The sequence below is a fragment of the Anabrus simplex genome, chromosome 2 (assembly GCF_040414725.1).
Source record: "Anabrus simplex isolate iqAnaSimp1 chromosome 2, ASM4041472v1, whole genome shotgun sequence".
In the NCBI taxonomy this organism is placed as follows: Eukaryota; Metazoa; Arthropoda; class Insecta; order Orthoptera; family Tettigoniidae; genus Anabrus; species Anabrus simplex.
In genome coordinates, this window is record NC_090266.1 from 1,090,433,040 (window position 1) to 1,090,456,652 (window position 23,613).

A 23,613-nucleotide genomic window follows, 5' to 3' on the forward strand; every position below is an offset into this window, starting at 1 on the left:
CAACCACTTAGTCGAGCAACTTGTCTTCTTTCTTCCAGTTCTTCCCAGCCCAAACTTAGCAACATTTTTGTAACACTACTCTTTTGTCAGAAATCATCCAGAACAAATCGCGCTGCTTTTCTTTGGATTTTTTCCAGTTCTTGAATCAAGTAATCCTGGTGAGGGTCCCATATTCTGGAACAATACTGTAGTTGGGGTCTTACCAGAGACTTATATGCCCATTCCTTTACATCCTTACTACAACCCCTAAACACCCTCATAACCAGGGAACGGATTTATATGTAAATACATATCTCTTTAGGAAGCTAAAATTAATTATATTTTGCATTGTCTTTACGAATCATGAGGTGTGGGGTTGAAAAATGGAGTATTCATTTTCCATATTTTTTCCATATTTTTCCATATTTTGGAGTTTAGCACATATGTTCCATATTCTTCGTCATTAAAATCAATATAGTCCATATTTCGGCTAAAAAGTATTAAATTATATTAAATTAGCAGTCCTCTCAATAATGGAGAAGTAAATTTTAAATCTTTATTCGAAAAATTAATATTTTATCAAGTGTGCAAGTCATTATCACGCCTGTCCACGTCTGGGCTGATAAAATAAGCTGATAAGCGGTGCGAAGAAAGAGAGAGGTTGAGCCCGGAAATGGTGGAAATCAGTCGGTCATTACCGTGACTATCTGAATCACACTTACGGCACTGATAAGCTGCATTACATAACATCGACTGTGTCTGTGCCTTAATTTCGTAACTAGGGAAATCTCATTCATCGACGATGTGCTAGTGGTTTCCAGATTAGTTTGTAATTCGGGTATTCCCTTTGATTGCTTCATAACTCCGTCTAGTTCACTACCAGTCATTCACAGTTTGAATTAGCAGTGAGATGGATCATAGTGTTCTTGTACGTTCAGTGTGTGCAGTTGTATATTGATATTCATTGAAGACATTAACGTTGTTACAATATGCCTAAAGTAGCTCAGTCAACCAGTTTAAAATTGAAAAGTTACGAATCAGAATTTAAAGAAGATGGTTTTTCAACTGACAGTAAGATATTATTTTGTAATTTGTGTCATTGTACAGTGACATCTACTCAAAGGTTCATTGTGCAACAGCACGTTTCAACCAGTAAACACCAGACTAACGAACAACGAGATTCCAAGCAGAGACAGTTGTTTCTGACACAACCAGCAACTTCCAGTGCAATGTCCGAGTTCAACACCGATCTTCGCCGTGCTCTCATCTCTGCTGACATATCTCTCTTCAAACTGAATAATCAATACTTCAGAGAATTCCTCGAGAAATATACTAAACGATCCATCGCGGATGAGTCAGTGCTCAGAAAAACGTACTGTTCAGCCATATACGATGAAACTGTTCGGAAGACAAGGCAAGAGATTAAAGACGGTCCAATCTGGGTTTCCATTGATGAGACAACAGACAAAGAAGGCAGACTAATTGGCAACGTAATCATTGGTTTGTTAAGCGAAGATTATTGTAAACGGATTCTCTTACACTGTGATATTCTTTTATTATTACAAGGTATTAGAATCATTCCGTATTGACGGTTTTCACTTTACAATGGCGAAAAATGATATTCTAGAAAAGTGCGATAACAAAACTATAGGAAAACTGTTTAATGAGGCTATGGGTATCCTCTGGCCACAGGGCGTTAAGTATAATAAAGTTTTACTTTTTATTAGCGATGCTGCACCTTATATGATAAAAGCCGGAGAAGCATTATGTGTTGTATATCCTAAAATGACTCATTTAACATGTGTAGCACATGCCTTTCATCATGTGGCAGAAGTGGTAAGAGGTAGTTATCCCAAAGTAGATATATTGATTTCGTCAGTGAAAAAGGTTTTTCTCAAAGCCCACAGAAGAGTTCATCTTTTGAAAGAAATGTACCCAGAGATTCCATTCCCGCCTAAGCCAATTCTAATTAGGTGGGGTATGTGGCTGCAAGCGGTTAAATATTATGTTGAATATATAGACTGTATTAGGAACATTCTGCATGCCATGGACTTTGAAGATGCAGCCTCAATTGAAGCCACGAAAACAGTTGTCTGAGATACAAATGTGAGAAATGACTTATGTTACATTCAGCATAATGTTTCATCCATCACAAAAACACTGAAAAGGCTCCAAAACTCTCATCTCTCACTTTCTGGAAGTTGTGAAATTGTGAATAAAACTGTGGAACAATTAAATCGTCGTACAGGTAAAGTTGCAGATGTAGCAAACATGAAGATGGCCACTGTACTTTCAAAGAACCCTGGATATGAAGAAATGACAAAGGTTGCTGCAATGCTGTCTGGAGATTTAAGTGTAAAATTAACATTGGATTTAACCCCAGCAGATATTGTGAAGTTGAATTATGCCCCCATTACCTCTTCCGATGTAGAACGCAGTTTGTCGATGTAAATCTGTCCTTGAAGATAATAGGAAAAGATTCACTTTCCAGCACTTAAAAGAACATTTTGTAATCCATTGTTTTGGTAACAGAGAATAAAAGATATTAAAATGAGAAGTGCAATATTATGTTGCATGTAGATCTACTATGTTTAGCTTCTTTGAACTTTGATATTAAATAGAAATTAATGTTATATATGTAATTTTAAGTTCATATATAATTCCATATTTCAGTAAAAATAACTAAATATGTATGTACATATTTAAATAATTATTAGTACATATAAATCCGTTATCTGCTTATAACCATGTGCAGAGATCTGTACCCTTTATTTACAGTCCCATTTATGTGATTACCCCAATGAAGATCTTTCCTAGATACTTACAATGATCCCCAAAAGGAACTTTCACCCCGTCCATGTAGTGATTAACTGAGAGGACTTTTCCTATTTGTGAAACTCACAACCTGACTTTTAATCCCGTTTGTCATCATACCATTGCCTGCTGTCCATCTTACAACATTATCGAGGTCATGTTGTAGTTGCTCACAATCTTGTAACTTATTTATTACTCTATACAGAATAACATCATCCACAAAAAGCTTTACCTCTGGTTCCACTTCTTTACTCGTATCATTTATATATATATAAGAAAACATAAAGGTCCAGTAATACTGCCTTGAGGAATTCCCCTCTTAATTATTACAGGGTCAGATAAAGTGTCACCTACTGTAATTCTCTGAGATCTATTTTCTAGAAATATAGCAACCATGTCTTAAAATAATCAGAAAGAATGCCTTCCCAAAGCTTACAGGCAATGCACGTCAAAATTACTGGCCTGTAATTTTCAGCTTTATGTCTATCACGCTTTCCTTTATACAACGGGGCTACTATAGCAACTCTCCATTCATTTGGTGTGTCCGGCTCCATGGCTAAATGGTTAGCGTGCTGGCCTTTGGTCATAGGGGTCCCGGGTTCAATTCCCGGCAGGGTCGGGAATTTTAACCATCATTGGTTAGTTTTGTTGGCACGGGGGCTGGGTGTATGTGTTTTCTTCATCATCATTTCGTCGTCATCACGACGCACAGGTCGCCTACAGGCGTCAAATCAAAAAGACCTGCACCTGGAGAGCCAAACATGTCCTCAGACACTCTCGACACTAAAAGCCATATGCCATTTTTTCATTTATTTGGTATAGCTCCTTCAACCAAGCAATAATCAAATAAGTACTTCAGGTATGGTGGTATATCCCAACCCATTGTCTTTACTATATCCCTGGAAATCTTATCAATTCCAGCCGCTTTTCTAGTTTTCAACCTTTATATCTTACCGTAAATCTCATTGTTGTCGTAAGTAAATTGTAATACTTCTTTTAGCATTAGTCTCTTCCTCTATCTGGACATTATCCTTGTAACCAACAATCTTTACATACTGCTGACTGAATACTTCTGCCTTTTGAAGATCCTCACATACACACTCCCTTTGTTCATTAATTATTCTTGGAATGTCCTCTTGGAGCCTGTTGCTGCCTTAAAGTTCCTATACATACCCTTCCATTTTTCACTAAAATTTGTATGACTGCCATTTATGTTTGCCATCATGTTATCCGTAATTCCCTTCTTTGCTAGATTCAATTTCCTAGTAAGTTCCTTCAATTTCTCCTTACTTCCACAGCCATTTCTAACTCTCTTTCTTTCCAATCTGCACTTCCTTCTTAGTCTCTTTACTTCTCTGTTATAATATAGTGGATCTCTACCATTCCTTACCACCTTCAACGGTACAAACCTGTTTTCACATTCCTCAACAATTGCTTTAAACCCATCCCAGAGTCTGTTTACATTTTTATTTACCGTTTTGCACCGATCATAGTTACTTTTTTTAACTGCCTCATGCCTGCTTTATCAGCCATATGGTACTGTCTTAATGGAGAGTGTGTGTGGTGAGTATCATCGACCTAACGATCGCACTGTTCCAGATCACTATCCCATTCCAAGGATCGATGATGTTTGCCAGATCTTAAATAACAAATGCATATTTTCCAAACTAGATCTCCTGCAGGCGTAATATCAAATACCCGTAGCTGAAGAAGACAAAGGAAATACTGCTGTTATTACACCATTTGGACTTTATGAATTCAATTTAATGCCATTCAGGTTACGGAATGCCCCGAGTACGTTCTAAAGATTCCTCAACAAAGTGGTACGAGGTATGGACTTCTGCTTCGCCTACCTCGACGAAGTGATACGAGGACTGGACTCTGCTTCGCCTACCTCGACGACATTCTAGTTGCTTCTGAATCCACAGAAGAGCATGCTGAACACCTTAGCTTAATTTTTGAGAGACTAAACCATTTTAGGCTGCGCCTTAACATCAGCAAGTCCATATTTGGAGCAAAAGAGATATATTTCTTGGTTTCCTAATCAGTGAAGGAAAAACACAACCAGACCCCGAAAGAGTAACTGCTATAAAGAACCATAAGTGACCTGAGACTGTCAGAGAACTTACAGCATTCCTTGATTTAATCAATTTCTATTGCTGATACATAAAGAATGCTGCTGAAAATCAAGGCCTTCCAAGTGACTACCTAACAAACTGTAAGACGAATGACAATCGCTAAATAGAGTGGACTGAAGAGACAAATGCACGATCCAAGAAGTGCACAGAAGATCTATGCAATGCGGCTCTCTTAACATGCCCCAGCATGGACAATGAACTCGCAGTTTGTGGCTCCTTCCGATTTTGCGGCTGGTGCTGCCATCCAACAAAGGAAAGAAGGTGAAGAATGGAAACCCATTGGATTTTATTCTAAGAAGTTGTCTGGTGCCCAAAGAAAATATTCAACATGTGACCGTGAACTGCTCTGTATCTAGCAGTCAAGTACTTCAAGTACTTTCTAGAGAGCAGAGTTTTCTCAATCTACACAGATCATAAGCCCCTGATTTTTGCCTTCAAGCAAAACAATGAGAAAGCTTCTCCAAGACAACTTCGACATCTCCAGTACATTTTGCAATTCACAACTGACTTGCGCCGTGTATCAGGAGAAGAAAATACAGTTGCAGATCATCTTTCCAGAACAGAACTTCTTTCCATTGACTATGATGGTGTCGCTAAAGCGCAAATGAAGGATGATAAGCTTAACTTCTTGCGTTCAACTCCCCAAACTTCGCTGCAGTTTAAACCACAGCCTACCCCAGCTGAAAATATACTAGGGTGTGATGTATCTACAGGTAATATCCGTCCATATGTTCCAGAAAAGTTTTGTGTAGCTGTGGTTCATCATTACCATAATATGTCTCATCCAGGCATCAAAGCAACTGGGAAACTGATTTCTTCCAGATTCATCTGGAAAAACATGAAGAAAGATGTAGCACTGTGGACAAAGTGTTGCCTGTCCTGTCAGAAAAGCAAGATATCGAGGCACAGAAAATCCCCCATTTCAGAATTTCCAATTGTCGATCAACGATTCAGTGTAGTGCACATAGACCTTGTAGGACCACTTCCACCATCCGATGGCTTCAGTTACTGCCTAACATGTGTGGATAGATTCTCAAACTGGGTGGAAGCTATTCCTCTTCAAAACATTACAGCGCAGACAATGGCACAAGCTTTCTACAACAACTGGATACCCCAGTTCGGATCACCTAATCAAATAATTAGAGATCAAGGATGACATTTTCAATCAGAACTCTTCTCATCACTAGCCAAAGTATGTGGATGCAAACTGTTAAGAACCACCAGTTACCACCCGCAGAGCAGTGGCAAAATCGAGAGATTTCATCGCACCCTTTAACAGCAATCAGAGCGCACTCAACTGACAAATGGTCCGAAGTATTACCAACTCCGATGTACGGTCCAAGAAGACACCAACTCCTCTGTAGCTGAAATAGTGTATGGCACACCTCTCAGAATCCCTGGTGATTTCTTTATTGAACCATATTCTAAGCCACGCATGGACCTGCCAACTGTTGTTAACCAACTTCGCCACAGAATGAACAGTTTAAAATCAGTGAAACTGATTGAAAAAGAACTACACTAATAGGAGATACTCTACCAATAATGCAAAATTTACAGTGAGGTAATGTACATTATTCATCCACAAGGATCTCCATGAAACCTCTCACATCTTTGTTCGAGTTGATCAAGTTAAGTCATCCCTCGAAAGGCCCTATGATGGTACGTATTCAGTAATTAACCGGACTGAGAAGTATTTCGCTTTGAGCATCAAGGGAAAAGAGGTGAATATTTCAATCGACCGACTTAAACCTGCCTACCTCCTGGCTGATCTTGACCAAAAGGCTGATCACCCAAGACTTTGTCCAGACCATCAAGATCACCATTCTGGTATTTATGATTCTGGTAGACCTGATCGAACTTCACAGCAACAGCATCCACGGAGAGAAACTCAGATTCGCAGACCGGTTCGTTTTCCAGCTAGATTTGTAGACGCTGTACGCTGAGGGGCGGAGTGGTGTAGGGAACCACATACTATTCTTTGACTCTTGATATAGTTTCCGAGAAACCTTCTGCTGTTATTAACCATGAAGGCTGTGATGTTTTTGAATGAACAAGTGATAATGCTTGAATTAAATTGATGCTGCATTTCAGTTAAAATAAAAAAATAATAATGAAATGTATCTTGGTTATTACGTTACATGTAGGCTAACTCGTTGAAGACCTACATAGCTTTTAAATTATAATAAGTGCATTACTTAATATTATCAGTGAAAAAAAAAGTACTACAGTGATAGGAAATATTCTGCTCATAAGACATAATTTACAGTGAAGTGATGTATAGTATAAAGCTCTTAATTTATAATATGTGCATTATTTATTACTATCATTGAAAAAGAACTACACTAATAGGAGATACTCTACCAATAATGCAAAATTTACAGTGAGGTGATGTACATTATATAGTTTTTAGTTATAATAAGTGCATTAGTTATTATCATCATTGAGAAGAACTATAGTCAGAGAAGATATTATATTCATAACACAAAATTGACAATGAAGTGATGTACAGTATTGGAAATATATTGGTAATATTTAGTAACAACAGCTTAATACTAACCATAAGGAAACTTCAACTCAGATATGTTTAAACCAATGTGAAACAGAAATTCCCTAATTGGCATTGCAGGATCAATATTATTAACATTCAAGGCTAATTAATTAAACTGTTCATATATTCTAACCAGTGGCGAATTTCTTTGACTAACTGACTTGGAACATCCACAGTAGAATGGTTGCCGTGTCCTGAAATTAGTTAACTTTACACTGAAGCTTACCCTAGCAAGAAATCGCTATCACCTATTATACCATTTATTATTTTATACAGAAATACTTGCTGATTAACTTCTCTTTGATCAATAAGAATGGAGAATTTAAATACCTGGAGTAAGTCTTTATAAGATTCTCTTTCCTTTAGAGCTGAAATTTTATGACTTTTATAGTAGACAATTCTAAGAAATTTCTTCTGAACCTTTTCAGTATTTTTGTAGGATTCAAAACACTGATTCCACACAAAGCATCCATATTCAAGTTTACTTAGAACTATTGTATTATAAAGTGTGGTCAAAGTACGTATGTTTTTCAGTTCTCAAGAGTTTCTTATTATGAAACCTGAGGACTTGTGTGCTTCATTAATGACCTTTTCAATGTGCATTATGAGACCTAGATCCTTTACTGAGTTTGTCTTCTGAAGGGTTATATTACTCATTTTATAATTAAATAAAATTTCAGTGCTTTTCCTAGAAAGAATGAAAAAACTTCTGGATTTAATGACATTTTAGTGGAGATGATAAAGACAGCAGGAGCTGCAGGCCTGCAGTGGACATATCGAGTTCTCAGGATTGTCTGGGAGAATAAGGAGGTCCCTAAGGATTGGCAAAAAGGAATAATCATCCCAATTTTTAGGAAAGGTGATAAGGAAGTATTGAAAAACTACAGGGGTATTACTGTTATCCCATGTTGCTAAGATAATGGAGAGGATACTGGAAAGTAGAATAGGGTTGAGAATCAGATACAGGAAAATCATTTTGGTTTCAGAAGTGGAAGGTCAACAACAGAGCCCATTTTCATTATGAGACAAATAATGGGAAACCAATGTGAGTACGGGAATGATATGATGTGATCACATTCTTTGATATTGAAAAGGCTTATGACAGTGTCCCCCAGGACTAAAGTTTGGGATAGTCTGGTGCAAAAAGGAATAGGAGAGGGATTAATAAAAATGATCATGGCAATGTTTTAGTTGTGTGCAAACAAGTTGGCGGGACAAGTTGGTTCGAAATCACTAGTGGGCTGAGACAGGGAAGTGTTCTATCGCCAATCCTGTTTATAATAGTAATGGATGACAACATGAGAAAGCAAAGGCAACATATGGAGAAGAGAAATCAACATGTTATTTGCAGATGATATTGTATTTGGGGAGAAGAGGACATGAATGTTCAAGAACAGTTGGATGTGGTGAATGAGAAGATCGAAGAATGTGGATTGAAAATAAGTGTAGAAAAGGGTAAAATTCTTGTTATGACTAAAGGGGAGGAAGAAGGGAAAGGTCAGATTAAACTTGCAGACAAGCCCCTGGAAGTAGTGGAGATGTTCAAATACCTGGGGAGTGAATTAATGGAGAATGCTTGACTGGTTGCTGAAATTAGTAAGAGGATTCAAGCTGGAGGCTGTTTCTATCATAGTGTAAGAAACATGTTATGATACAAAGATGTGCCAATGGAAGCAAAGGAAACTATTACAAGATGTATTACGTACCCATAACAACTTACGGAGCAGAAACTTGGACAGTGACAAAGAAGGATGAAAGTCGAATACAGGCAGCCGAAATGTTCTTGAGGAATATGATACAGAAGAGTAGAAGAGACAAAATAAGGAATGAGAAAATCTGGGAAGAAATTGGAGTGGAAAAAACGAATGATAGAATAGAGAAGAGCTGATTAAGATGGTTTTTGCACATAAAGCAAATGAGTGATGAACGAATGCCAAAAAAGGTGATGGAAATGCAAATGCAAGGAAGGAGAGGCCGCAGACGACCATGATTGAGATGGTAGGACACAATCCAATGCAGTATTAGAGATAGAAACCTGGCGTATTGGAGGAGGAGTGGTGTAAAGACTGAAGAAAGTGGAGAGGAACCATATTTGCCCCTAAGCAGATGATGATGATGATGATAATGATGAGTATTTCCTTATTGCAGACAATGTTTCTTACACTGTAGTATACGTAGAATGTATTGTCCTGGTGCACCCACTTGCTAATCTCCATGTCAAGCCTTGTATTCTGCATTAATTTGCTCCCTAGGTATTTGAAACTGTCAGCAGTCAACCACTAGTTTTCACAATGCCCTTCTCTTATCTTTTTCCTCTTGATATCACCATGGTCTTGCTTTTCTATGTGCTGATTATCATACCATACTTTTCAATTTTCTCGTTCAGTGCATCAAGTTGTTGTTATAATTTTTTGCTCTTCGTTCCCAATACCAGAGTATTATCTACAAATGGTAATGACTTTATCTCTCTATTACCATATGCTTCCTTTGTCTATTTACGATTTCAACCATAACCATTAGGATCAAAAGATGTGACAGCACACTCCCCTGTCTTAGTCCAGTTTTATTTTTAAATCATTCCTTCTTTCTCCAACCGGAGTCTGTACACTGCTGATGCATGTTGTACATTGGTTGCACCATTTCTACAGTTTGCATACCCAATCTCTTCTTGACGATGGTTTCTCAAACCTTCTCCCTGGGAACATTATCGCATGCCTTTGTTAGATCTATGAATGTCATGACCAGATCCTTTCCATATTCCTGTATCTTTTCCATTAATTGCCACATGCTGAAATTTGGGTCCACTGTAGATCTTTCACTTCTGAAGTCATACTGTTCCTCTTACAACTCTCCTTCTACCTTTCTTCTCATTCTCCTCTCTGATTCTTTCCAGTATTTTTGCCACCAGTGATAAGAGTGTAATTCCTCGATGGTTAACACGCACCTTGTTGTCCCCCTTGTATAGACTGGTGTTATTATTCTCTTTGCCCAGTCTTCTGGAACATGTTTCTGTTTCCATGGGCACTTTAATAATATATACACCCACTAGTCCAGCAGGTCGAGCAGCCTTTATCATTTCCACACTAATTTAATCTATCCCTGGTGCCTTCCCTATTTTCATTTTATGGACTTTTAATTCCACCTCTAACATTGTTATACCGTCTTCTACTGTCGAGTTAGCCACAGTATTACTACAGTCTCCTCTACACAATTTCTCACATTCAGCTGTTTATCAAAATACTCCTTCCATCTTCCCTGTGTTTCTTCCAGGTGTGTTACCAACTCTCCATCTTCCTCTTTCATCAGCTTTGTATAACACTCTTTCTTTCCTATTTCTTTGTATAATTCCATACCAGCATTCTTGCACAGCTAGCTCCATCTGTTTCCATATTTAGTGTAACTTTTCCCCAACTTTTCTTACTAATTTCTTACATTTCCTTTTATCAAGATGCTTCATTATACTTTCTTCTATTTAATCTGTACCATTCTTACCATACATTCTTCTTTTCTTTTACTGCTTCTCTCACCTTCTCATTCTACCACAGTGTCTCCTCTTATTTCACTCTCGTCGATGTTCTACCACAGGCACTCTCTGCTCCACATACAAAATGTCCTTTTGAAGTTGGACCATTCATCTTCCACATTTCCTACTTCAGTAACTACCGAGCTCGATAGCTGCAGTCGCTTAAGTGCGGCCAGTATCCAGTAATCGGGAGATAGTGGGCTCAAACCCCACTGTCGGCAGCCCTGAAAATGGTTTTCCATGGTTTCCCATTTTCACTTCAGGCAAGTGCTGGGGCTGTACCTTAATTAAGGCCACGGCCGCTTCCTTCCCCTTCCTAGGCCTTTCTATCCCATCATCGCCATAAGACATATCTGTGTCGGTGCGACGTAAAGCAAAAAAGAAAAGAACTTCACTAACTGAAATTTGTTGTTTCTCCAGAAATTCTCATTTTCTAGTTTACTATCTCTTATCTCCTTTAATTTTTCCATTTTCTCCACTCTGTTTTTTTGCTATCACAATTCAATGATCTCCATCAAATGCTTCTCCTGGTAAAGCTGTTACATCCATCAACTGTCTGTGATTTGTCCTTTTAACCAGAAAGTAATCAATTGTGGATATTATTCTTCTGTCAACCCAGCCATATCTTGTCATTTTCCTGGTGTGTTTCTTTCAAAACCATCTGTTGCCTACAATCATTTGATTCCTGTCTCAAAACTAAAGTAGTTTCTCTCCTTCATTCTTTATCCCATATCCATATGGTCCGATTACCTTTTCCGTTCCTTGTCTTTTGTTTCCCACTTGTGCATTAAAGTCTCCCATCATAATCGCTTTCACATCAGTTATCTCCTCTTCTAGTTTCTCCAGAAATCCTTCAATATCCTCGTCTTTGTTCTCTGTCTGTGGTGCGTACACTTGTATGAAGTCTTTCACTTCATTCCTCATTCTCAGTCTAATTTTCATCTTTTCTCTCCACTCTAGCATAGAATGTGAGGAGTTGAAAAACCGGTGCTCTGTCTTTGGCATGAGTCCAACTGGCCAGCCAGTCCATTGACCTTCCATTACGCCATGCCCCCACTCTGGCTAGGTTATTGACACGCTGTAACAAATTTCAACGCTACATATATAGTCAGAACAAAACTAAATGTCCTCGCCAGATTTAAATAGGAGAAGATAATAATAATAATAATAATAATAATAATAATAATAATAATAATAATAATAATAAACTGCAAGTACTTTTCCAAAAGAGTTGAAGTAAGCGAAAATGACATTACAGAATATTACCGGTATAACTCCATTAAATGCTCATTAAGAACTGTTGCATAGTTTACAAAATAATTGTAATACGATGATGATGATGATGATGATAATAATAATAGGAGCACTAAGCATAAAATGCCTAAAAGTAAGATACAGCACATCAATGACCTAGTCATGGCAGAGGGCGCAGCACGGCGGAAGGTGACGAACTGGCTAGCCAGTTGGACTCGTGCCAGTGACAGAGCAATGGTTTTTCAACACCTCTCATTCTATGCTAGAGTGGAGAGAAAAGAGGCCTTCATTAAGATAAGTTCCAGATTTCAGATTTCTAAGTATTTAAACATAAATAAACGTAAGTGTTTATACATGTCTAAATATTTCAGTGTGAGAAATCTGATGGTGTTCTTTCAAGAACAAAACATGCCATTCTATTTTAATTAAGTTGTTTCATTTTTAAGTATAATACTGCTATTATATGTTTTATTTTTCAGGTAGTTTATAAATTTATTACTCATACTGTAATTAGTTTCAGCAGACCAATAAACTTAACAGTTATGAAAAAGCTTTGCTAAATCTTTATATTGAAAACCTTAAATACTACTGTAAAATAAATTATAAAATTATGAAGCAGTTCATTTTGCCACGTCGTATCATTGGATGAAAGGTCAGTGCAGAGGCCTTTATAACCGCTACAATAGTGGTTACATAAAACAAAGCACTAAACACAATAAAGAGGGGAAAGTAAGAGCAACTACACAATATCAGAAAACACTACACACTCAGCGAAACAACAGCTGGACTACGCGGATCTCCGCCAACAACAACATAATACGTAAATATCAGTAGGGCCAACAAGTGGACAATAAACCAGGAAGGTGGAAGCAGCTAGGACATACCGAGAGATGGAATAAATCAACCGTGATCCTTAAATTTGAAAAATACTATTTACAAATGGATTTTACAAATACATTCCGAACAAAATCCGCCAACTTGCAACTTACGAACTATATGCTCTATGGTACACATAACTTAGAGGTTCTTTGATAATATCTTTCTACAAGTTCAAAATTTCAAACCAACTATACATCTATTCTCCGGACCACCTTTTGAGCAGACCAAAGCGGAAGTGACGTCATTGCCTTGTCTCACTTGCCGTGGTTGCCAAATGAGTCGGCGCGCGATTCAAAGTGGTACTCCACCACTATAATACAGCACAGCTCACGGATTGAACCTCGAATGAATTTAAAATAATTAATACATTAACGTATGCGTGTTAGAATCCCATACAGTTTTTTTAACGGCTTACATCATTAAACAATTAATTTACTGAATTACATTTTAAATGTGAAAACCTACAATCTGTTTTCCAGTCAATGACCGGGTCAGGGATGGAATTAATGAAGCCCCATCTTGCGGCGAGAATAGGAATTGAGCCGGCTGCCGAAGCCTGTTTCACTCCTCCGGGGCAATGATTAATGACTGACAGATGAAATTAAATGATACTGAAGCGTGATGCTGGAATGAAAGATGACAGGGAAACCCGGAGTACCCGGAGAAAAACCTGTCCCGCCTCCGCTTTGTCCAGCACAAATCTCACACGGAGTGACCGGGATTTGAACCACGGAACCCAGTTTTGAGAGGCCGACGCGCTGCCACCTGAGCCACGGAGGCTTTCACAATTTTAAATTACTAACTACAATTTCACGCTTAAAACATTGCAAAGGAATTCTTTTGACATAAACAGTAAGCATTACATTCATTAAATTATTACTATTATTATCAATATGTATATATATAATATTTTATTATTTATTATTCACTCTTATTGTCTAAATATATGGCCTGATTCCTGATTGAAATGAGCTGCTACTCACGGGCGATTTATGAATAAGCGAGAGAAGTGAGGATTATGTACTCGTACTGGAATTAACTTGAAACTGACAGATGAAGTTGGGGATCCAGGCAAAAACTTGTCCCACCTCCGCTTTGTCCAGCACAATTTCAATAAATTAATTATTACAAATATATTTTTGTAAAAAATATTATTACATATTATTATTATTATTATTATTATTATTATTATTATTATTATTATTATTATCATGCAGGAGGTTTCAGTGTCAGCTTACCTTGTGCCACAGTAATTAATCTGTGTCACTATCGAGTGGCTGCACACCCAAGTCGGAATCAGAGCCGAGTTCAGCACACGAGGTAAATTAATCCCGCCGTCAGTACTATTCGCTCGGAAATGCTTATAAACAGACAGAATCATATTTCTCTCGCCGGACGTAAACATCTTGCGTTTCTTCTTCAACTGATAACAACCTGGTGAATTTTTGTTCGGATCCATTGCACAATTATATCCAATAACAAGTAAGAAGAAACCTACAAACGTACAAGACATAACAATAATTATGAATTAGCACACAGTACGCACATACACCGTTTTTTTAAAAGCGAAGCACACTGATAAAATTCTGTCACTGCTGTTTTAAACAGACTATGATTGGGACTGCACCCACGTGTTCAGGACATCCACTGTGTGATTAAGTATGGCAGCTCCGCATTGACTGCACCATTGCCAAAACTCGCTCTGAGTAGCACACCCCCTTTGCCCCCTCACCTACCGTGTTACAACACCGTAGGCGCTACCCCTGTTGCCCGCGCCATCCCCTGGTCTATGCACTCACTTCCGCTTTAGTCTGCTCAAAAGGTGGTCCGGAGAATAGTTACAATTCCAGTTGTACAATGCAATTTACAGTGAAGTAGACGTACTCTCCAAAACTCTAGCATACACCAAGTGACACTGAACTACCAGAGGGAAACTGCAAGGTAAATATATTAAACTACAATCTACATATTTAGTGAAACAAGAAAAGGGAATGCCTCGAAAAACAAACAGGCAAGCCCAGCTGAGAGGCTAAGGCGTCATAAATAATTAATTTGGCGAATGTAGGTTAGGCTAGGGCAGACTCCTATACGAAATAGCAACCAAACATTACAGAAATTTTAGCCGGAACAGAATTCAAGAGTGCTTACCCGAAGGTGGTCAATCCCGGAAGCGAGGCGTCGCACACGGCGTGAAACTTCAGACAGACCAAGACAGACTAAGGCAGACCACGCCAAGACAAGACAAGACAGACCGAATTATCACGAACGCTGCCTCGCTCTCTATATATAGGTAAACCCTGGCCTTGGAGTAGCCAATCAGAATGCACGAGTCCGCCTATGCCCTCCAGATTCACCAATCACAATTCCTACTCCCGTCGCGAACTTTAAATAACATTCTCGAATACACTCATTCGCGAATCTTCCATTTCCAGAATAGTTAGAAAATGCCTTCTAGAACACATAACCAACAAAAGGCAACACACCCTGTTCAAAAATTCGTGTAACAATTTTCTAGCTACTTCCAGTAAGTACAGAACTGAAATCTACTATTTACGAATACCATATGTTACAAATATTACACAGTACAGGTTAGGTCATTACAAATAAAACATATTACCACACTTTACAAATAAAGTCTTCAATAAACATTTTCCACTTCCACTACATTGTTCACCTGTGACAGCCTTCATTTCATAGGGTCTGGAGTTTGATTCTCAGGCGGTTCTGGGATTTTAATCGTGTATGGTTAATTCTTCTGGCTTGGGGACTGGGTTTTTGTGTTTGTCTTGTTAGTCTCCTCTTCATAAACATCAATACCACAGAAATGCGCAATAGTAAGTACAGCCTTTCACGTAGGGTTGGCATCTGGAAGAGCATCCCGCCATTAAACAGGGCTACAAGTTTTCACTTGCGACCCCATAATGATGTGGGAAGAGTGAAACAATAAGATTCCTCACGTTGTGAGCTTCCTTAGTAGCCTATACTCCAAGAGCATTTTAAAATATGCTGGTGTTCGGTCTGCAGTACGAATTTGCTAGAGTACATATGATTTTTCTCTGCTCAGTCGATTAAAAATCTGTGGAAATTCACTATCTTTTCTACATAATAGGCTGGGAGATGTTGTGCATTGTTTGTTTTCTTACAAAAGCTGAAGTTATTTTGTTCAAAAACACACACGAGACATCCGCGGCTTGTCTTACACCCCTTAATTTAGCTTTCAACCAACACATTTAACTTGTGGCCACACATCCATCTGTAATGTATTCACATATCTTGTTTTTGGTTTCTGGAAACTTCACTTTTTGTCTGCAAAATGCATGGTGCTTTCTGTTCAAGACAAGCTTTTTCCTCCAATCATGTACCGTACTGCAATTCTCGTCCTCATGAAATTTCTTCCCCCAGCTCTGCTCTGCCTTTTCAGTAATGCTGAGCTTTTCTTTGGCTGTGAACGGCCTGTAATGAGAATGTTCACCAGCCATCCTAATCACATGCTACTACTTAAACTTACACCATGCAAGTAACATGATAAGTATGCAACACACTTCTCAGTTGTGGCGGGAACAGAGTTGCTTGCAGGGCAGGTGGAAAATTACCAGCTTTTAGATATATATATGTGTCAAGAGCACTGTGTCTACCTTGATGCAAATAATGCGCAAACCGTGACATTTTGCCATCAGATTTTCGAAAAAATTTGATACAATTAACCTGAGTGGGGCCTTGAAATGTTTTCACTCCCAACTCAGGTGATGATATTCAAATGTATTTGTATGCAGTAGATATTTCAGTAGTTTTTACATGCACTTAAAATAACCAATGCAGAGCATAATCTGACATATTTTTGCCTAACATCCCAGGAATATAATGCAATTCCATTCTAAAGTTGATGGTATGATCTTCCACTTTACATACCTACATACATTAATATAGACTGCTATGCCTTTCAGCATCCTATCTGCACACCTCTTTGAATTAACTAAACACTTCCAAAATATTTGATTTGTAATTAGCTCTGTGACCTTGTTTAGTTCCACACCTGTTATCATTAAATCATTAAAAACTGAATCTAACCATCTTCACCATGGTTACATTTTATGTGTTGGAGCAAGGTAAGAAGGAGGATGTTTTTTTACTCTCATGTTCTGTTTTTTTGAAATAACAAAATATAGCCTATCTAGAATAAGCCTTATTCAAACTGGAAATGAAAAAAATTGGGACAGAGAGATTTATGTAAGCAAGAAAGCAAGATTCGTACACATGAGATTAAACATTAATTTATTACCTATATCTTGCTCTATTTGATAGTTATTATTTTAACTTACTTAGGTAGATGTGCAGACTCACCAGCATCAGCTGTTTGCAAAACGTAAAGAACTAGAAGAACTGATGCGCAAGGATCAAGGCCAGACATCGTCTCTTAACCAAGATGTGTGCAGTGAAATTTCTGTTGCAAAATCAGATGTGCATGGTAAGTACTGAACTTACCATCGTATTATGTAAAAAATAACAATAATAACCTTGTTTTGTTCTGGCGTAACAAGGCAGGAATTTTGTGAGGTATGGAAGGAAGATAATAGGCTTCTTCTGAAGTGAGGAAACTGTGTTACCGAGAAAGTGGCTGTGGGTTTTGAATCACGGAGCTGTCAGCTTGCATATTTTTATTTTTTTTGCTAGCTTCTTTATGTCGCAGTGACACAGATAGGTCTTATGGCAATGATGGATTAGGAAAGACGAGTTGGAAGGAAGCTGCTGTGGCTTTAATTAAGGTACAGCCGCAGCATTTGCCTGGTGTGAAAATGGGAAACCAAGGAAAACCATGTATAGGGCTGCCGACAGTGGGATTCAAACCCACTATCTCCCGGATCCAAGATCACAGCCGCACGCCCCTAACCACATGGCCAACTCACCCGGTGATAGTGGGATTGAACCCCACTGTTGGCAGCCCTGAAGATGGTTTTCCATTGTTCCCCCCCCCGTTTTCACACCAGGCAAATGCTGGGATTGTACCTTGGTCGCTTGCTTCCCACTTCTAGCTCATTCTTATTTCATCACCACCTTAAGTCCTATCTGTGTCGGTGCGACATAAAGCAAGTTGTGAAACTGTTATTTGGCTTCAGATTAATAGAATTTGGATATCTTTACATGTTTCTGAAATACTGAAGTGCTTAGTATTTTATTTGTTTCCTGATTGAAAACAGTGTAATTCAGACATGTGACTATAACTGAGGAATAATTGGGTTCATAAAACAAGGCACATCGTTATTTATTTATATATACAATACTGTATATATTTAATGGCAATGAAACAACTACTTGTACAAATATTCATGAAAGGTAGGAAGGAAGATAGGAATAATAACAAAGGATAAACATTTTGATAGATAACTATAAATAGACGAAACAATAGAAAGGTAAGTACAAACTCCACATCTTAATAAAACACCATCTTATTAGGTGGGACATCTCATCAGTACAAACTTTTATAGGCCTATTTCTTCTCAGGCCTTGATGAGCTTGTTTCTATTCCCAGGTGGCCATCCACATGAAAAATGAAAATCCACAACCTGTTTCCAATCATCTGACCGGGTCAAGAATGGAATGAATGAAGCCCCCATCTAGCGGCGAGGATAGGAATTGTGCCGGCTGCCAACGACTGTCGCACTTCTCTGGGGAAATTATTAATGAATGACAGATCAAAAATCAAATCAAAATCTCTTTATTTGCAAATGAGGTGTCTACCTCGGTGGCAAATGGTACACTAAAATACATTATTGTCAAGCACTAAATATTAAATTAACAAGAGAAGAAAATTTTTCCTATAATACAATATTATACAATTTACGCTAACAATGTTTTCTATTAAACACACAGCTCATCCTTAATAAATTTATATTGTTTACAAAATTCTAATTATAATATCTCCTGTACTACTTACAAATATAGTCAACTGATATACAGTATGTGGAATTGCTTCAAATGAAACCATAAAACTGGTATAACATTAATATTTACATTGCATTTATTTATTTACTATTATTTTTTTACCCGTTCTGGATCCTAAGTAGCATAACGACCTGCTGCGTCTTAACCAGAGCCCCTTTTGCCACCACTTTTCAGAGTTCCTGAAGGGCCTTCACAGCTACCGTAGCGGTCCCAGGGCCCTCGAAGTCCCCACTGTACTTCACCCCTACAGGCAGTCCCCTACTTTGGCTGTCCAAACTCCTTAGACCAGGGGATGGAATTAATTTATTCACACACATTTTTTTATTTACAAAAACCTGCACCGGTCGAATGCCCTCTAACCCTTCATTTATTTTCTCTGTTGCTGTTTATTCTCTTCTTGAATATCTGTACAGATTTTGGAAAAGGATCAAACACTACCCCTGGTAAACTGTTCCACTCCTTCACACCCTTCCCAATGAATGAAAATTTACCCCAATCGCTTCTGCTAAAATTCCTTCTAATTTTATATTTGTGGTCAGTCCTGCCGATATAATTATTTTCCAACTGAAGCCTCTCACGGATATCTCCCCATGCTTCTTCTCCTGTATAGGCTCTATATAATCCTGTAAGTCTAGTTTTCTCCCTTCTCTTACTTAAAGTTTCCCACCCAAGTTCCTTTAACATTTCTGATACACTACTCTTTCTCCTGAAATCCCCTGTTACAAATCTTGCTGCTTTCCTCTGCACACTATCTATTCCTTTTATTAGGTATTCTTGGTGAGGATCCCAAACACTGTTTGCATATTCCAATAATGGACGAACCATACTCAAGTAACTTTTTTCTTTTAATTCTTTGTTGCATCCTTTAAGTAGCCTCATTATGACATGTAATGATCTGTATGCTTTCCCAACAATGTCATCAATATGACCCTTCCAGTGCAAATTACTTTCAAATCTCACACCTAAGTATTTGCACTTGCCATTTTTTGGGATAACTACCTCATCCAAAGTATATTCAAATTCAGTCTTAAAGCTCCTGTTTGTAAAAGTTGTAACAGTTGATTTGCCTCCATTAACCTTCATATTATTTTCATCAACCCATTGTTGGATACTTTCAAGGTCCCTTTGTAATTCTGAACAATCCTCAATGTTGTTTATTTCTCTATAAACAATTATGTCATCTGCATACAATCTTATTTTTGATGTTATATTGTTCCCTAAATCATTTGCGTATATTAAGAAAAGTAACGGACCGATTATACTACCCTGTGCAATTCCCTTCCAAACTTTCTCTTCCTGAGATACATTATTTCCTACTTTGACTTTCTGAACCCTTGAATTTAGAAATGCTTTTATCCAACGTGTAACCCTTACGTCCAATCCTATTCCCTCCAATTTCTTTAATAATATTCCATGTTCCACTCTATCAAAGGCTTTGTAAAGATCTATGGCTATGCAATCTAACTGACCTCCTGAATCCAACTGATCTGATATGTCCTGCTGAAATCCCACCAGTTGTGCCTCACAAGAAAATTTCTTTCTAAATCCATACTGGCTCCTCATGAACCAATTTTTATCATCACATATCCCTCTGATGTACTTCGATATTAAACTCTCCAGAATTTTACAAACTATACTGGTCAGGCTGATTGGTCTGTAGTTCTCTGGTTTCCTTTTATCACCCTTTCCTTTATAAATTGGTATTATTATAGATTCCTTCCATTCCTTTGGTATTACACTATTATTTATGACATAGTCAAAGAGAAATTTTAAATAAGGCACTATGTACCACCCCATTGTCTTTAATACCGCCCCAGTAATTTGATCACTTCCTGCTGCTTTTCCTTGCTGAAGCAGTTGGATTTCTCTGAAAATATCTTCGTTTGTGAATGAGAAGCTTCTTGTTTCCCTCTGTCTCTCTCCCTCTCTATCTTCTGTTTCGGTTTCCAACTCTTGACAATCATCTACTGAATCTCTAAATTCCCTGCTAAATAGGTTTGCTTTCTCAGTATCTGTTAAATAGTGTTCACCCCCTTCTCCCACCATTGTAGGAATTTGGACTTCTTTTCCTTTTTGATTCCTGATATATGAATACAGCTTTTTTCCATTTCCCTTTGTGGTCATTACCCTCTTGAAGTATGCCATTCATATAATTCTCTTTTGCTTCCTTTTTCACTCTATTCACTTCCCTCATTAGCTGTTTTCTAGTTTCTCTACTCTCCCTACCCTCTTTGATTTTCCTGTTTACTATTCTACATTTTCTTTTTAATTTTCTTATTTCCCTTGTATAATAAACAGGGTCTGAGGTCATTTTACCCTTCTTAACAGGTACAAATCTCTTCTCTCCTTCCCAAATAATTCCTTTAAATGAAATGATAGTGGAGAGTGTTGCTGGAATGATAGATGACAGGAAAAACTGGAGTACCCGGATTAAATTCTGTCCCACCTCCACTTTGTCCAGCACAAAATTCACATGGAGTGACCAGGAAGTGAGAAAACCATTGCCAAACTGCTGTCACAATGTACAATATGTAGTTTAAAGAGAAAGGCAGTGAAACATGGGGAAGGGATAGAGAAGGTGGTTTCCTAAATGTATTGCTGTAGCTGATAGGTGATAGTATGATACTGCAGCAAGGGTCTTTCTTATATAAATGGACAACTTTAACTGATGGACAACAGAATGTCCTGTAACAAGAGTCATAGTTGTTATTTACACATGTGGCTATAACTGATGGACATTAGTATACTGCAAGAGACAATTGTCATTATTTCTGTGGTAAACAATTGAAATGTCAAAAGAAAGTAGTACAGTAAAGCTTCATTTATACATTTTTCAGGACCTGAAGAAAAAGAAGAAAAAAAGTTTGAAAAATTTGTAACTGAAAGTGTGCCTCCAGTGTATGGGGTGGGGGAAGGCCACAGGAATGTATTGCATTGAACATTATATTTTTAGTGTTATATAAAATTGCAGTATACATTGTACAAAAATCTGTGCTAAACTACGCAGAAAAGATCAGTTATTTTAGACTGTTTGGAATTTTTTTTTTTTTTTGCTAGGGGCTTTACGTCGCACCGACACAGATGGCGACGATGGGATAGGAAAGGCCTAGGAGTTGGAAGGAAGCGGCCGTGGCCTTAATTAAGGTACAGCCCCAGCATTTGCCTGGTGTGAAAATGGGAAACCACGGAAAACCATTTTCAGGGCTGCCGATAGTGGGATTCGAACCTACTATCTCCCGGATGCAAGCTCACAGCCGCGCGCCTCTACGCGCACGGCCAACTCGCCCGGTGTGTTTGGAATTGTGATGCAAGTGTAATGGACTAGTAATGGACTAGTATAATTGGAAAAAATTCTCTAACCCATGAGTAAATAATGAAAATATCGATCTTGATTATTATTATTATTATTATTATTATTATTATTATTATTATTATTATTATTATTATTATTATTATTATTAGGTATAAATCGTGGTCGTAACAAAAACGTGAGGTTATGTCACGACATGTCTGCTGTATATTAATATGATTTTATTTAATGTAAGAACACGTAATTAATAGTATATAATTTATTATCTGTAAATATGATGTATAAATCCAGTGTAATGTTGTGCAACACACAGTAATAATCCAGAACAATGCATCTTGTCACTGGAATTGTATAGAAAATTACATTCATTGTAAATAGGTTATTGGTGACTCTTAGAAATTACGAGAAAACATGTTGTGTCATACTTTTCTAGAAGCCTGGCTAGCTTATTTATATAAAGAGGCTAGCATTTGGAAGATGGTGGGTTTGAACCCCACCAGTGGCAGCCCTGAAAAGGTGGTTTTCCATGGTTTGAAATTTTTACACCAGGCATATGCTGGGGTTGTCGTTAGCCGAGTGGGTGAACTCATGTTGTGATTTTGTTGAATTGGTAATCAGTTGACATGCCAATGTAGCAGTCTTCTTCTTCTGCCTCTTCTTCGTAGAAGTGTTTTTTTCGAAATGGTGATTCATTGAAGTGTGTGTGCATGTATAATGTGTATATAAATAAAATAGTGTACGCAATTGACAGCATCGCATGTGTGCGTCTTTGTAGTGACAACAATTATCTGCTGCTATGGCATAAATTACAACCTCAAATTGCAACAACTCTTTGATTACTTCATCACATCATGATGTGCCAGTTAATGTTTGATAGTTTCTAGGGCACTAACAACCTCATTAAAACACACAAGAATGATTGACAATTGACCATCATCATCATCATCATCATCATCATCATCATCATCATCATCATCAGCCAGGCTGAGGGACTCAGACTGCTGAGGCTCTGGCCTTCTGACTCCAACTTGGCTGATTCGATCCTGGTTCAGTCTGGTGGTATTTGAAGGTGCTCATATACGTCAGCCTCGTGCTGGTAGATTTACTGACACATGAAAAACTCCTGTAGGACTAAATTCCGGCACCTCTGCGTCTCCAAAAATCATAAAAGTAGTTAGCGGGATGTAAAGCCAATATCATCATCATCATCGCCCAACTCTGGCTGAAT

At 37.9% G+C, this 23,613-nt stretch overlaps 1 protein-coding gene across 4 annotated transcripts in view; it reads left to right on the forward strand.

The window, feature by feature from the left end:
* The window catches only part of cmb (combover), a 522,232-nt gene that overhangs the window by 308,842 nt on the left and 189,777 nt on the right, over window positions 1-23,613 (forward strand). For all 4 annotated transcript variants that reach the window (XM_067139692.2, XM_067139691.2, XM_067139689.2 and 1 more), the window contains one exon: window positions 17,459-17,600. In XM_067139692.2, coding sequence (XP_066995793.2) covers window positions 17,459-17,600 — 142 coding nt within the window. The remainder of the gene's footprint in view (window positions 1-17,458; window positions 17,601-23,613) is intronic.